A 16,656-nucleotide genomic window follows, 5' to 3' on the forward strand; every position below is an offset into this window, starting at 1 on the left:
GCTAATATTCGCTGAATTACCAGTAGTTGCAGAGTCTTAGAAAGCTGTGTATGAATTAGGAACAACATTTGCTATATCACTTTCGCTTCTGCAAAGAGCTTTCGTGCTAGGCTAGATTCTGCGTCAAAAAACAATGAAATGTAGACTCTCATACCAACTGTTCATCACTCTGGTACTTGAATTTGCAGAAGTAGGAAAATGTTTAATTACCCAGTAGAGCAGCTTCTCTCTGAGAATCTCTACAGTACTTGCAAGTCACTTAAAGGGAAAAGAGTAAATTGAGAGAAAACACAGTTCGGTACACAAATTTCCTTCCTTTCACAACATTTGATTCTCTTCCCTTACATCTCTTGGTGGCTGGATTAGATCTATGAGAAGGAAGGTTTTTAAACCCTTCCAGCTGTTGTTGGGCTCCATTTCCCATCAGCTTATTGGATTCTTCAAAGATATATCTGGTAATACTCTATCATCTATCAATCGATCATGTGGCCTGCTATTAAGGTCCACATTAATTCAATCAAAACAATATAATATCATTCCTATAACAAATAACATTTATCCTGTCATAAAAAGGGCCCCTAATTAATACTTTGATCCCAGCATGCACCTGCAAATACCTTTCAGGAAGTAATTGTTGTATCATATTGCTGGACTATTGTACAGTTCTGCTACGAATAGCAGGAATGACAACAGCACAGGTTGGTCATATATACAGTACATGCCTAGCTCACACATCGCAGCAAACCAAAAAGGAGGGTTGTCTTCAAAACTATTTGGTGTGCTCTTTTTTTGTGATGAGATCCAAGTGTGCCTGATCAGTGCTTTTGGTGTGTTAAGCTGATTAGCACCGGAAACCAATATCTGAATGCTCTATAAATCAATGTGTATCTATAGCCCCAGTTCACTTATTAGTGCTCAAATGTTCAATACATGCAAGTCTGGGTTCTTCTTACACCTAGAGACACCCCTGCCACTGCACTCCCCCCCCCCTCCAGCTTTGTCCTTCTTGAACTCCATGATGTTATGGGTTTGTGCCTGGATTTAGTAAAAGTTTGATTGAATAATGGTTTGATTAAACATTGCCAAACAGAGAATCCCCTGGATTTAGTTATGCTAACGAGCCAAGCCAGCTCAGGAGAGCTAGCTGGATGGTCCCCTAGCAAAGGCAAAGAGTAGTGGGACTCTTCCTGTGCTGGGTGGTAGTGGGCAGAGGCAAAGGCCAGGTTTAGGGTTTCAGCTTTGAATGAAGCAGGCTGTGAGGAGGTCCTTGGACTCAGTTAGCAGCAAGAAGGAGAAGGAGGGGCAAAACTCCCTGTGAGCTGGGGCTGACAGGCTAGGACTAAGAGACACAGAGGGTGGCTTTTTGCTGTTCTTTGAATCCAATGCTGCCCTTAGGAGGGAAGCCAGGATGCTCTGCAATCCCTCCATCTAGGTGCAGGTAGTATATATGTAAAAAAACAACAACAAAAAAGCCATATATCATAAAGACATCACAGTCTTTGCTGTGCCTAATTTCTGAGGAAACACAAAACTTGGGTAAGTACCTGGAACCCCTGGAATCTCGCATCGCTCAGAGATAGGGGTGGCATCTAACAATATGTTAGCCACAGACATTTGCAAAGGGGAAAGCTTCATGTGTACAGTTGTGTATGCAAAGGCTTCCACACAATTTGGAACCCATGACCTGAAAACCTTCATACATGGAGCTAAACAATGTATAGCACACGTGTCCCCTTTGCTGACGTCCATGTCAACATGCAGGTGTCAGGGGCATGGTTGGTCAGGCGAGTGGTAGCAGTGGGACTAGCTGGCACAGTCCACTTTCCACCCATGCGTTGACTGAACATGTGAACTGTAACAAGTGAACCAGGCCGAAGTATTTTGGATAAACCTGGTCCCGTATCAAGATTTAAAATGTGATAATCAAGCAATCTGGAACACATGGGAAAGGATATTAAACTTATTTGGTTTGGTTTTCCCATTATGTCAGCTTCAACCAGCATGCTGTGGAAAAAAAAATTCCACAGTCCTGATTGCAACACTTCCTGGCTAGACAATTGCACAATCATTCCAGGAACAGAAATGAGGACATTTTCACTCAAGTGTGTGAAAGCCACACACTTGTTACATGCCTTCACTTCCTCTTCTAATTTTATTTTTAAAAGGTTGGGATCAGCGGTGTGGAAGCACAATTGTAAAGAAAGCAACGTTGTCATTGTGGTACAGCAGCCAGGATGGGTCAGGCTTCCATGTGGGCTGGTGAGTTTGGCAATGTGATTGAAGGTTAGGATTGGAGACTATCCTGGGCTTTCTCCAGCTGGAGTTCCAAGGATTTGCTTTGGCAGGACAACAGTGAGTGATTGCATGTTGTTGATGTTGCTAATTGGGTACAAGTTATGGAGAGGGTAACTGAATACTATTTTGAACGTTTATGGTTATGTACCTTTTAAAATTTCATGGGCAATACAGAAAAGCCCGTATCCCTGTGTGGGGAAATCCCATGTAGCTAACCATCTAAGCAAGTTTGAAATCCCTCTCTGCCTAGGGTAATCATGCTCATTGACTTGTGTAGTTTTATTAATCAAAATGCATGACTTTGAACATTCAAGAATTTGAAAAAGGTAGTGATAATATGGTATTTATAGCAGGTCTGGTCTTGTCATAACATGATTTTCTCCTCTTGACTTTTTGCAGTAAGCATCACTGCGCTGATCTTTCTGCAGTCTGGTAAGTTATTTTTTCCTCTTTTCTTGGCTTTCGGAAATCACTCTGGGGTTGGAAATTCCTTGTGTCAGGGTTCTAATATGCTCACATTCCCTCATTTCAATCATTCTACAAGGGTTGGTAATGAGGGAAGCTCTCCATGATGGGGCTTTGGCCACTGAACAGGTATCCCAGGATGTCTGAAAGTGCCCCAACACTTGGAGATAGAATTTCTGTCCTTGCCTTCAACCCAGAGTGGGGCAGGGAGAGGTTAGGAAGGAAGGAGAACATCTGTAAGCTCTACTCCTGATATAGATGCAGGCTGTGTGAAGTGAGTCTACATATGTACCAACTGCCCAAGCAATTGGAGGTCCTGCATTTTGCCCTTTTGTGGCAGGTTCCTACATATTATTTGACTAAGGGTGTGTCCAGGCTGTCATTAATTATGGGTGGAATTCAAGCGCATGCAGACAAATGCAAGTTTCACAATTAAAGTTGGTTTGGTGCACTGACTTCACTTCAAAAATGGACTCTCCATGAAAGGGAAATTCCCCGAAGATTGTAAGAGAACAATTGCTTGATGGAACATCATATAATATCCCTGCAAACAAATCAGTATGTATGCTCAGGGAAGAGCTGACATCCTCTAACTTCCCCACAAACTTTATGCAAACGAATCAGGATCAGAGGCGGTTTTTGGGTGGTGTGACCAGGGCAGTGGCACTGCAGGAGGTGCCACAACAATGCTGTAGAATGGAGAATGAGAGGCGGGGAGCACTGAATTTTAGCGTCACGCAGGGTGCTGCTGACATTTGAGAACCTAATGTCCACCACTGTCAGGGTGAATGAAAAGGTCATTTTGAAGTATGGCTGTTGGAGAATTCTGGTAGAAATGCCAGTGGAAATTGCTGGTGTTTGCTTATTCATCCCATGCCCAGAACAGAATTGATCTAGTGAAAAGAATCAGTATTCACTGTTGTCTTCAGTCTACAAACAATCAATACATACATAATTGATTACTCCCCACCCCAGTTTGTATTGCACTGCCTTTGCACTGAGTTGAATGGTATGGATCAAAACAATGACAATGTAATTAATGATGTGAAATTCCACCACAGTGGACAGCAAGACAAATAATGTAAGTTTTGTCAGAAGAAGCCCAAGAACAGAGGGATGGAAGGAGCACTGCATGCAATGGACACAGGTGGCAGCAGAAAGTGATGCTTTCTTACATCTCTATCTGGAAGGGAACTAACTCTTTTTTAAAAAATTATCTTTCCTAATTATCTTAACCTAATTACCTCTCTTAATTATCTTAACAGTTTCTGCCTCTAAGCTGGTTTGCTATTTCACCAGCTGGTCCCAGTACCGGGAAACTTCAGGGCGTTTTGTCGCTGATCAGATTGATCCAAATCTCTGCACCCACATCATTTATGCTTTCGCCAAAATAAGTGGGAACCAGCTTGAGCCCGGTCAATGGAATGATGCCACTACGTATGGGAATCTCAATCAGCTTAAAAGGTGGGTAACATAAGAAGGCACATACAAAACATGAAACACAAAGGGGACCCTACCTCCACAGCATCCTCTATTGTTGACACAGTCCACGCTGAGCCTAGCTGGGAATTTTCTTGCAGGGAGTGAGTGGGCCTTGGGTCAAAATACATACGAAGATGTAACTTAACCTCATATGTATGGTTTACAATAATAAATAGTCACCGGGGACGGTGATCAGAAACATGGTGTGTGCTTGGACATGGCTTGTTTAACCCTTCCCCTCCACCATGGTCCCAGTGATAATTAACCCCTGATTTTGTATCTAAAATGAAGCTCTCATTGGAGCCAATGGAAACTTTCATCTTCAAAAATGAATGCTTTGGGACAGTTCTTGGTATAACCCTGGCAGGGAGGTTCTATCATATCCACCATGATTCCAGTCCTAGTTGCCTCCCCAGCAGTAGCTAGTGTTCACTGTTTTCAGAAGGGTAAACCCCAAGTGTTATGTAGCATGCAGTGTGGACCCCCAGACTCTATCTCTGGCAAGACACCAAGTGCCTTGGCTGTTTCCTCAGTGCAAGTCACTGCACTTTCCACCAGCAATGGAATCAATAATGCTGATAATTAAACCACTGTGAAAGGAGAGGTCTCATTTACTTAACTAACTTCACAGGTTGATGGGTATTTGGGGTTCAAATATCACATTGTGTTGAGTTGTATTATTCTTTCTCAAACTTTTTTAAAGTAAAAGCCTTGAAGCAGTCTCTGGCAGGTTGTTTCTGAGCAGAAGAGGAGTGTATCAAGGGACACAACTTTACTCTAACCTCTCCAGCTGTTCATCAGCTGAAACAATTATTTAAAGTACTCATCACTGCTTTGGTAGCACTAAATGAGGGATGGTGAAAAATATGCTACTTCCAAGTGTATCAAATGCTCTGATTATTCCATACAGCCTATTATTCAGAATGCTTGGCCTACTGCCAGTCTCCCCTCCCCTTCTGCACAATCCAGAGAAAATTAATTAACTGTGCACATGTAACACTCTGGATGATGTTCTGTGCTATAAAAAACCCAAAGTTGACTTCTGCTTTGCTGAAATCATTTTTTTAAAATATCCTAATACTCTTTATTTTATTCACTCTTTTCTTCTTTAGAAATCGCAACTTGAAGACCCTTCTCTCTGTTGGTGGAGCTCTCATGGGACCTGAACCGTAAGTCTAGAGCTATCTGTTTACAGTCGTACTTTGGATCCCAAATGCCTTGTGAGTTGAATGTTTTGGATCCCGAATGTCGCAAACCCAGAAGTGAGTGTTCTGGTTTGCAAACGTTCTTTGGAACCCAAACATTGGACACGACTTCTGCGGCTTCCGATTGGCTGCAGGAGCTTCCTGCAGCCAATCGGAAGCCATGCCTTGGTTTCCAAACATTTTGGAAGTTGAACAGACTTTCGGAATGGATTCCGTTCAACTTCTGAGGTACCACTGAACTTAATTTTTGCTTATGCCAGTAAAAATCATAAGTGAAAAAAAGCCAAAGGTTTCTCTTCCAAAGTGGCCTGTCCTTTCAGTATAGCAAGTATACTTCCCAGAAGTGGGGTTGACACCTTGCTGTAAACTCTCTCTCTGAACATGTGTGGTGATGGTCAGAGCCTGGCTATTTCCACATTTCTCCCTGTCTAACTGTGAGACAGCCTAATGCTTCTTGACACCTCCAGTGGGAGGGTGAGCATGGGCAAACCCTGGTGTATAAAGTTGCACAGTGAACCATTCTTCTCTTGGATTTTAGATTACAATTCATCTCAGCAAGTAGGACCTGCAACAAAATGTGTATCTTCTTCCTTTAACAAGTGCTGCTTTCCAGTGCTCCAGCCAGTCAAGCCCTCCAATATATACTGTGAGCTGTAAAAGGACCAACACAGGCCAATTCACCTTCCCAATTTGCTTTCTTGTTTTTCTATAGTCATCACCAGGGCTGTCTTTAGCATATGCACTGCCGGGGTGCAAAGATCCTCCCAGCACCCCCAAATTAATTTTTATTGAGCTTTTTTGGGGGGGAAGCCAAAGTTGCTGACCTTTTTTAAGGGGGGAAATCGCTCACCTGCAACAATGACGCAGCAGAATAAATTGCTTTTGTTTCCTGACTCGCTGGTGATATTTGATGCTATGGAGTAGCAGAGCAATGGGGGGGGGGGGACTTTCGCTCCTGTCAGGGAACTGCCATTGGCTCAGAGGCAAGAAATAGAAGGGCAGTTGTGTTACAGGGAGCCTCCGAAAATCTTGTGAAGCAGTTCCTCTTCCGGGGAGGAGGAAAGCCCCACCTCCAGTGGGGAAGAGGTGCAAGGACCAGAGGATGCTGGTAGGAGCCTTAACACCACACCTGGGCAAGCTGGACAGGAGGGAAACACACCCTTGCCACCGTCCATCCTGCACAGTAGTCTGAGGCACAGAGAGGGGTGGAGACGGTTGGGGGTAACGAAACTCTTATGTTGGGGGAGGTCCATAAAAAGACCACTCCTGGATTCTGCTAGTGATTAAGCCAGACATGAGCTTTGGGGCTCTTCACTGTAAATAGTGTGCACCAAAATAAAGCCTGTAAAACACAGGTCGGAGTCCTGCCTGGTTACTCTCGAACTGCAACAGCCACCTGACAGCTCCATTGCTTTTCACTGTCGCCGATCGAGAGGGACCGGTATACAGTAGGTATACATTTGGCACACACACACACACACACACACACCCACACACACCCAGAATTCAGCGCCCAGGTGCCCCACACCCCTTGCACCACTGGGTAAAGATGGCCCTGGTCATCAACAAGTTTTTCCAACCCTTCTGTTGGCTCCCTTTTGTTTTCCAGTGGTCCATTTCTGTTGGCATGGTGTACTGAGTTTTCTATTGGAGGGAGTGATACTTTCAGTGTGAATACTTCTCTGCCCGTGGAAACTTTTTTCCAGTTATTGTGGAATACTTCAATCATCTACTGTAAAAAATAATAATAATGGCTTCATTTTATTTCTATGAAAAATACAAAGTAATCAAGAATCCCTCTACGTTTTTGTCTCCTGTCTGTAATAGCTTTAGAAGAATAACTGCATCTCCTGCCACACGCTCAGAATTTGTGATGTCTGTGTTGCAGTTGCTTCGGACAAATAACTTCGATGGCTTTGATCTTGCTTGGCCCTTAGCAGAACTGTCTGATAAAAGCCGTTTGACTAACCTGGTTAAGGTAAAGCAAAATACAAATCATCCTTATGCAAATACATTTAACAAAGAAATTGATTCAAAAGACAGTGATGGGAAGGAATCACAAATAATAACTTATGATTTCTGTTTTGACTATGTCTTTGTTTTGTTTTTGCTCCACCACTTTCTCTGCAAAACCCCGCTCTTTTACCACTGAATTGGCACAAACAGCAATCTACAGAAAAATGAAAAGCCATTTGCTTCAATTCAGCTGTAAAGATCAGGTTTTTCTGGGGAAAGATGTGGGGCAAAGGGGGGAAAGCACTTGGATACAGAATGGGAAAATGTGGATTGGTGCCTTGAAAATGTGGGATAGAAGATAACTGTGGATAACTCCTCAGATGTCTGAGGAGTGGCAGACCAGGAGAGAGACGTCTCTGTGGTAGCCCCCAATTGCAAAACTCCCTCCCTACACAAGTCAATCTAACAGCATCATTATTCAGCTGAAAAGGCACCTCTTTGCTTTTGACAGGCAAAATTTATTTTTGTGACCTACTTGAAAACTAGGAATTAACCTGATTGGGGTGGGGGTGTGAATGGTTGGTCATTCTGTTTTAAGTTGTACTGCTCTATTTCTTACCCCTCATTCACCATAACATCCCAGGGCAAGTTACAATAACAAAATTGCCCTGGGATGTTATGGTGAAGGAGGGGTAAGATTCATAGTAGTAGTAGCTGCATTAATCCTCTGCATCACCCATTAGGATCTGTCTGTAGCATTTCGGAGGCGGGGTCAGAAAAGACTCTTACTGAGTGTTGCAATACCCGCTGGAAGGGAAGCCATTGACAAAGGTTATGATATTCAGACAATCTCAGAGTAAGTACTTTTTTTAAAAAAGAATCTACATTAAACAGAATGAACAGCAAACTGGGTGGGGCAATTACAGTGAGCAAGCAGTACATTTCTTTAGTTCCAGTTTAAATGGTTCAGGCAAGCAAACAGATGCTATAATGATGATTTAGGGCTTATTTGCACAACTTTCTTTGTGTTCTCTGAGAAGGGTGGTATACAAATTTAATAAATAACAGTAATTTACCGTATTTTTTGCTCTATAAGACTCACTTTTTCCCTCCTAAAAAGTAAGGGGAAATGTGTGTGCGTCTTATGGAGCGAATGCAGGCTGCACAGCTATCACAGAAGCCAGAACAGCAAGAGGGATTGCTGCTTTCACTGCGCAGCGATCCCTCTTGCTGTTCTGGCTTCTGAGATTCAGAATATTTTTTTTCTTGTTTTCCTCCTCCAAAAACTAGGTGCGTCTTGTGGTCTGGTGCGTCTTATAGAGCGAAAAATACGGTACTTTCATATATAATATTTATTAAGTTTTCCAATTTAACAATCCAGCAAAAACCACATAAAACATTTCAAATTATAATACATCAAAACAGCCAAATAATCATGCCAAATTATAAATCTTTGGGTGACTTCCCATGCTCTGAAGTTCAGAGAGTGATGATCTAATGTTGTTACTGCATTCCTTAATTAGTCAGATAATCCCAATAAACATTTCCAAATGTTGATCCTTTGTTTATTTTTAACATCCTCTGAGTTTGTTTAGACAAGCGGATTAGTCCTTTGTAATTATGTGTGAAATATTGTCCTGTAATCCAACATTCTCATCCACTTTCACTTTCTGCATTTCTTACTGTGTCACAGCCAAGACCGGAGGAGATGTTGCCTCTTCGCCATTAGCGCCGGGCAGATATCTAAAATTCCCTCCTGTAATCTTTTTTCAGCTGCTAATGACTTGATGTTTCCGTAAAAAACACTGCAGCTCCCATCGTAAATTCTTTTTTATCATTCAATTAAAGGTCTTTGCCAAAATCATAGTCCAAATTTCACACAGTCAATTTTGTAGTTAAACCATAACAATAATGATAGCAAGATACTCTTTCAGTCCTGCTTGCTTATTTCAAACCGTACTTCGGGGGAGATTTGCCAAGAAAACCAGCAAATGCAAAATATATCAAAAGGAAGTAATGGAGGCTCACCTCCCCAACATACTGATAGTTGCAACAAAAGTCCTTCTCCAGGTCGAATCCTTGGCACCCAGTGGCTGAATCAGTTAGCAGAGTACTTTATCTTCCCTAGTTCAGAGCATGCCTGCTAATTAAGCCTGAATTTTATCTTAAAAAACAAGTGTCCGCTGCTTATGGCAACAGCTTTGGAGAGTTGCCAAGAAGCGCAGTGCAACGCACCCAGTGCCCCCTGCCCCCTACATTAAATCACAGAAATTTAATATCCTCAACAAAAAGTGCCTTTTTCAGTTGTAAGGTAGAGATGAGACCAAAAAATGTTAGCTCACAGTTTTGCTCCAAAATGGTAAGTAACTACAAATAGATTTCCATTCTGGAAGGCTAGTGTGGATGACATTTATTAAACCTAACAGAAACTGAAGATAACTAGTTATTCCCCAAGGGTCTTGAGTAACCATTTGTTCTTCTTTCTCTAGATATGTTGATTTCATTAACTTCATGACCTTTGATTTTCATGGCGCCTGGGAAAGTTTCACAGGCCATTTAAGCCCCCTTCAGAAGAGCACAGCTGACAGTGGATCTGCATCCTACTACAATGTTGTAAGTTGTCAGTCCAAGGACTTTGTTAAATATTTCAAAGGGCTTTTCCATAAGCTTTTTTAAAAAAAAATGCCACATGTTTTCTTTACTGTAGCAATAGTAAAGCTAGCCTGGTCGACAAGGTTCTGAATCAAATATCAGTGGTAAAGCTCTGTTTACTTTGCCCCCTCCATCCATTGATTTCATGAATGGCACAAGATAGATTAACTCAAGCAGATGGATAGGGGACAGATTTCCCAAATAAAACAGTCTGGTATTAAAACAGCCTAGTATTCAGGATCCTGCATTTTTCCAAGGCACATGCAACCCATAGATAATAGCATTGAGCAACAGATCTGCAACATGTGCTGAACAGGCAGGTCTAGGAAGTAGAAAGGTGACCTGTTCAGCATGGGGAGAACCTCACTTGAAGGAAACATTTCATAGCTTAAGGAGTACTCCTTGATCCAGCATTGTCTTTGGAGGTCTAAATGACATCAGTGGCTCAAAGTGTCCTTTTCCAGCTATGTCTGGTAAGCTATGGCCATTTCTGGATCATAAGAGCCCTGACACAGTGATCTATGCTCTGGTAACCTCTTGGTAGATTACTGTAATATGGTCTTCATGGGGCTACCCTTGAAGATAGTTTGGAAGCTCCAGCTAAGGGGAAACACAGCTGCTAGAATCTTGAGTGGTTCAGTCAGGTCCTTCTTACCCTGTCAATTGGTGAAGTTTAAGATAGGGCCTCTTCTGTGATAACACTTTGGTTCTCCCTCCAAGTGTGGTTGGTGCCATCAATGCTTCCTTTTCAGCAGCAGCTAAAAACACACTTCTTCAGCCAAGCATTTGCTGGGAATACTTTACTGGGTCACATAGAAACTGATCATGGTGCTGCATTATGTTTTGGGTCAGGGATGGGCAGGAGCATGAGGGCTGAGAGAATGTGTGGGCAGAGGAGGCAAGCGGGGAGGAAGAAGATCTAGGGGAAGGGGTCTTTGATGTGTGGGGAGCTGGAGGAGGTATTGGAAGCTGAAGAGCCTGTGGTGGGTCCAGAGAGAGTGGTGCCTTTGGAATTGCCTCCATCCTTCCCCACCACTGTCTCCATACACAAGGAGGGACTTGAAGTGACAGGAGAAGCTGGAGCTGCCACTGAGGAGGAGCTATTGGGTGCTTGTGTTGGCCATGTCAGACAAGGGCATTTAAGAAATCAGGAAGAGGCGTGGCTATGTTGTTGCTCAAATGTCCAAGATGGAACACAGGTCTACAGAGATAGATTGCCTAGAGAGCTAGTTAGCAGGGAGTGGTGTGTATATCCCTTGCAACTTAGGAGCTGGCATAACCGAGTGCTTTGCTGATAAATAAATAACATTCAAGTCAATTGTCCTCATCATGGGTCTGGGTATGAGCAGGACGTATTGTCATTTTGTATATTTTATCTGAGTTGTTAATTGTTTTAATGGTGTGTTATGTTGTTAACCATGTTGGGACCATGAATGAAGGCTGGGATAGAAATTGAAATAATAAATAAAGAAGTTTAGAAATAACATTCAGTGTCCTACCTAATGTATGCAGTAACTAGTCTACTCTTCCTTCTTCAGGACTACGCTGTGAAGTATCTACGCAGCATAGGTGCCCCAGCTGAGAAGATCATCATGGGAATCCCCACTTATGGCCGGTCTTATACCCTTTCTACCAAGCTGACTGGAGTTGAAGCCCCAGTATCTGGTGCTGGGACACTAGGTCCTTTCACAAAAGAAGCGGGGGTACTGGCCTATTATGAGGTAGGGAGGATTTCATTTAAGTTCCCATTTAGCCTATAGAAATTCCAATTCCCTTCTGTCTCATCAATCTCAAGGAGATGGATTCAAATTAGAATTCGGATGGGAAGAAGGCAGGAGAAATTTAACACAAAATTATCTCATGCTCTGTCTTAGAAATGGTACATAATTAGATATGTATGGCTTCATAGACAACCCAGACATCACATAGGGGTGTGTGTGGAGAGAGAGAGAGAGAGAGAGAGAGAGAATGCACACACCACTATGTCATACAGTCGAAGCATTTCTTCACTCCCATACCCTCTGAGTGTCCTGATTTTCCAAGGACAGACGGGGAATTACGAAAGCCATCCTAGCTTCTGATTTTATCCCAGAATGTCCCTATTTTTCCCACCAGTGCTGCCACTGCTGAGCTTGAGGAGGAGCTAGCACTTGTCCTGAGCAGCAGTGGCAACGAGGGAGCATCCCGTTGCCTCTCCATGGCCTCTCCATGGCCGCCGCTGCCTACCTCCTCCCTTGGGCAGCTCATAGCAGCTGCTGGAGGGCAGGTGAGGAGAAGAAGCTGCTGCTGCCGAGGCCCAGGCCCACATGATGTGCTGGCTCTGAGGAGCAGGCAGAGCACAGGGCCGCCCTGGGCAGGAAAAAAGGGGAAGCGGAGCAGAGAGCAAAGAGTATGGATTTTTTTAAAACTTTGTGCACCCACATTTAATCTTGTCCCTTTCTAAAATTTATTTATCGGTGTGTGTTTTTCTTTTTAAATCTACCAAAGCAAAATAAAAAAAGGAATAAGGGGTTTTCTCAGGGCGTTAGCGTGTAAGCTGTGTCCCGTTTGTATTGTGGTGGTGGCACTCGCCATTCTTCTGATAGGAAATGCTCCGTGGGGGCAGGACCAAAAAAGAGGGGTCAAGGAGAGTCAATTGGTGGGGGGGGTGAGCAATGTTCTTATTTTCATGAGGAATGTTGGAGGGCAGTGTTTTTTTCTTTAAAAAAATGTTTAGGGGTATTCTCATTTCCCTACTCATATTGAAATACTGCCCCTCAACAAGGCCAAACTTAGATTCACAAAATGTTTAGGGGTATGCGTACCCCCACAAAAAAGCACTGTTGGAGGGTATGCACTCCCAGTCCCAAAGCAATGGGAAAGCTAAAGTCCTCAATCTGAAATAAAGCATTTGCCCTAAAATCAAGTTTAACTGGCAAGAACTGGGAAAGGGGGGGAGTGATGTGTCCATACTGTACCACTACCTGTGGAATCCCTTTATGGACCTCAAAGGAATGGTATGGGGGAGGGCTTTAAATATATATCAGATTTTCTCTTCAAAAACATGTGTTGTGGTAAAACTTTAACCTACTTTTTATAGCTCACATATATATTGTTATAGCGTCGTGAGTGCTGTGGAAACGTTGTGGAGAGAGTAGTCAGAGGATAAATGGGAGGACTTTGGAGAACTAACGTGGGGGAAGGTCCTAGCAGGTTGGCAGGTGGAGATCTGGACACAAGGGAAGGGTCTAGTGGCCTATTAGAGGAGAGACCCACTTCTATGAGATCAGACTCCCCAAACAATATGTCACCAGCTGTGGAGGTGACTCCAGCGCCTTCCACTTTCGGTGAAAAGCCTTTCCATCATTGGCAGGCAAAAGAGAGATGTCAGGACAAAATGGTGGCTAGTCCTGTCCTGCAGTAATAGACAATCTGCTAACATCAGCATTCATGTTTATGACTTTCAATTTATTCCTGTCAGATCTGTGGCTTTAATTCTGGTGCCAAGAAGGAATGGATTCAGGAACAAAAAGTCCCCTACTCCTATAAAGGGAACCAATGGGTTGGATATGAAGATGTGACAAGTGTTCAGATCAAGGTAAGTACTGGCAAATGTCTATTCCCTTGTCCGTTAAGTTGCATTGGTAAGGAAAGTTATGAAATTGTGTGAGGATAGGTCCTCTTATTCTTAAAATAGGCCATAGTGGCTGAGCACCTGAATGTCATACAGAGAGATGCCACCACTCAATTTTATTTAGAGGGCAAATCTTGTTTCCATCAAAGATGTACATCAGGATAGGCGCTGGATGATCCCAGCTGCCTACACAGACCATATCTGCAAGAACTAGCAAATTAAGTGGCAAGAAGCAGAATAAAAGAAAAACTGTGACAGGCAGTACAGGTGTCCCCCACTTATGTATAATCAATTCGGTAACAATTCACTAATTCAATTCAAACCCAGAAATGGCAGGAGAGAGCTGGAGAGCACTTGTGGTTCATAAGGATACCCTTTCCAGAGCCCAAAGAGAATATCAGTGAGGGAGGAGGAAGCCCCAAACAGACTGGAGGCACAACAGGGATTTGTTTAGGCTGCTGAACCTCCCCACCTAGCAGCTGATATATGGAGTAGTGCAGCAGCAGCCGCTTTTCCAGCCTCCAGCCAGCCCCCGAGTTTCAATTCTAGTTGTAGGTATTTTTGAATACAGTATTTTTGGTATGGGTGAAGAGAGAGCAGCAGAGAGGGTGTTTAAAGGGTATTTAGAGGGTACTCTCCACTTTACGAGATTTCATTTAAGTACACGGGGCTCTGGAACGTAACTCCTGCATAAAGGGGGGGCTGCCTGGACATGTTTTTTACAAAGATTTGACTATTGGCTTGGTTTCAATCTAATTTTCTATTTCACTGAGCAATGATACTCAAACGAGGTGGCAAGCCATTGTACAAAGCTGTGTGGCTGTTAGGTATGAGATTGTAGCTTGGATTGCTATACGGCTAAGCAATGTGCAGGTCTGCTCACAATTCTATTCTTTTATCAGGCTGCCAACATCAGAGAATACAGAGGCCCATAAAAGAAAATCCCAGCAGAATATCACTTTGCTGCTTTACATGTATGAGCTGTCACAGAATACATGTGTGCACTTTGGGATCATATGGGAATTTGTTGCACAATGTGCATGAATATGCTGTTAATGCACTGTGCTGTGAGTGTGAATGCATGTGCATTTGACTGCCATGTGGAAATCCAGCCCTAACAGAAGACCTATAGAGGTGGCTGGTACCATCCTGGAAGATATGTTTGTCAAAGGTGTGCATGTGCAGTATGGTGGCCTTCTTGCTGCTTGACAGATAGATGTGTCTCTATTGAGGAAATGACAGCAGTAGCCTGTTTTACACATCTGGACCACAGCGTAGACTAAGACGCTTCCACAGCCCAGTTTGCACACCATGGTAAACCATAATTAATGGTTTGTTGTGGGTTGCTTTGTTCTTCTCTGCTTTGTGTATGGAGAACACAAAGTACTACAGACTGGTTTGGATGTAATGTTAAGAAAGGGGGTAATTTGTTTTTCCCCAAGCTAGCAAGATGGGAACAAAGCAGCTGTGTTTGGTTCACGCATGGTAAGTCATGTTGTATGGTGTGCCATGATGTGTGGACAAAATCCATGTGTGGTATGCAAAAAAATTCCATAAAATTTTACATTTGATATAGAATTTGTTTTTGTTTTTAATTCTTTTTCCCCTTTCTTTCTTTCTAAATCTTCTTTAGGTTCAATACATGAAGGATAATCAGTTGGGAGGTATTATGGTTTGGACACTTGAGCAGGATGATTTTTCGGGTTCCTTCTGCAACCAGGGAAAATACCCACTAATTGGTGCTATTAAGAAAGAACTGGATAAAAAAGCTCCAGTTTTTGCAAAAGGATAATCTTGAATATCAGGAAAACTGTGAAGGCATGCTGTAGCTTATCTGTTTCTTCTAGACATGAATGCAGATGATCCATTTTCTATGTGGGAAATGTCAGGAAGTTTATTTGGTTGTTAGATGCATGTTAAAGTGCTATAGTGTAGACGGCCATAGCAAGTTTTCTATTATTTCTTGGTTAATGTTACTTCCTAATTTGCTGTACTGCTGTGAAGTGAAGACATCGTTTCTCCACATCTCACTCTGTGCTTCTGCAGTCTTTCATCACTATTGCCAAGTTCCTGGACGAAGGGTTATGACGTTACTGTTTAAGTCTGTCTTAGCTGTCTTAAAAATGAACTCACCGTTGTAATGGTGGTGCTTGCATTGGTTTCCAAATATATAAATAATACATTCAATAAAACACTCTCCTGTCTTTTTTCAGGGAAAGCTTTCTTTTCCTATCCTGCAAAATAGTTATCTCGGAAATTGTGTTTGTGCGTGTATGTCTTCTAATGATGTGTTGGGTGAGGAGGTGTGGCATACAGATTCATAAAATCATAGAGTTGGAAGGGACCCTGAGGATCTGGTCCAACCCCTTGCAATGCAGGAATATGCAGCTGTTCCTTATGGGGATTGAACCTGCAACCTTGGCATTATCAGCATGGCACTCTAACCAATTGAGCTATCAAAGTTGTGCCATTAATCTGGTTTAAAATATGTTCAATGTGTAAATGTAATTGCTTTTTTAAAAAAACACTCACAAACAAGCATTTTGCACACACAGGGTGGTATTCAACTAGTATTTACTCAGAGTAGATCCATTGAAATTAAGCAACCTGAGTCATATCTATTGATTTCAATGGATCTATTCTGAGTAAAATCTAGTTGAATGCCACCCATGGAGGCTGAAATTGTCTCTCAGGTCCTTTCCACACAATCAAGCAAAATCATTTGCACAAAACTCCTGCAAGCCTTAATCTATTGCAAATGTGCTACATTTGCATTTAGGTAAGTGTGCATAGCATTGCAACCATGCCACACAGTGCTATGTTTGTTACCAAGAAGGACAACACCATACCAAGAGGACAACACCATACATTTCAGGAACATTTTACCCCAAAGAATCCTGGGAATGGTAGTTTATATTTCCCAGGATTCTTGGGGACAGGGTTGCTTAAGATGTGCTTTAAGATGTGCATGCAACCTCTCTCCCAAGT

General features: G+C 42.7%; 1 protein-coding gene across 1 annotated transcript; it reads left to right on the forward strand.

Annotated features, from left to right (window-relative positions):
* The first annotated feature begins 2,101 nt into the window (after positions 1-2,101).
* On the forward strand, positions 2,102-15,860 carry LOC307219280 (chitinase-3-like protein 1). Its single transcript, XM_079982379.1, has 10 exons — positions 2,102-2,259; positions 2,695-2,727; positions 4,026-4,224; positions 5,355-5,411; positions 7,275-7,425; positions 8,147-8,259; positions 9,893-10,016; positions 11,594-11,776; positions 13,516-13,632; positions 15,302-15,860. The coding sequence occupies exons 1-10, from the start codon at positions 2,235-2,237 to the stop codon at positions 15,458-15,460; spliced, it is 1,161 nt and encodes a 386-aa protein (XP_079838505.1). The 5' UTR covers positions 2,102-2,234; the 3' UTR covers positions 15,461-15,860.
* Positions 15,861-16,656: the final 796 nt, after the last annotated feature.

Source organism: Podarcis cretensis (genome assembly GCF_951804945.1).
Source record: "Podarcis cretensis genome assembly, chromosome: 6".
NCBI lineage: Eukaryota > Metazoa > Chordata > Lepidosauria > Squamata > Lacertidae > Podarcis > Podarcis cretensis.

Bases quoted from the DNA above. Each gene is read 5' to 3' on its own strand.
- LOC307219280 (XM_079982379.1), top strand. From the start codon at position 2,235: ATGGGTCAGGCTTCCATGTGGGCTG. The intron at 10,017-11,593 runs GTAAGTTGTCAG...TTCCTTCTTCAG, and splicing joins CTGCATCCTACTACAATGTT to GACTACGCTGTGAAGTATCT. The intron at 11,777-13,515 runs GTAGGGAGGATT...TATTCCTGTCAG, and splicing joins GGGTACTGGCCTATTATGAG to ATCTGTGGCTTTAATTCTGG.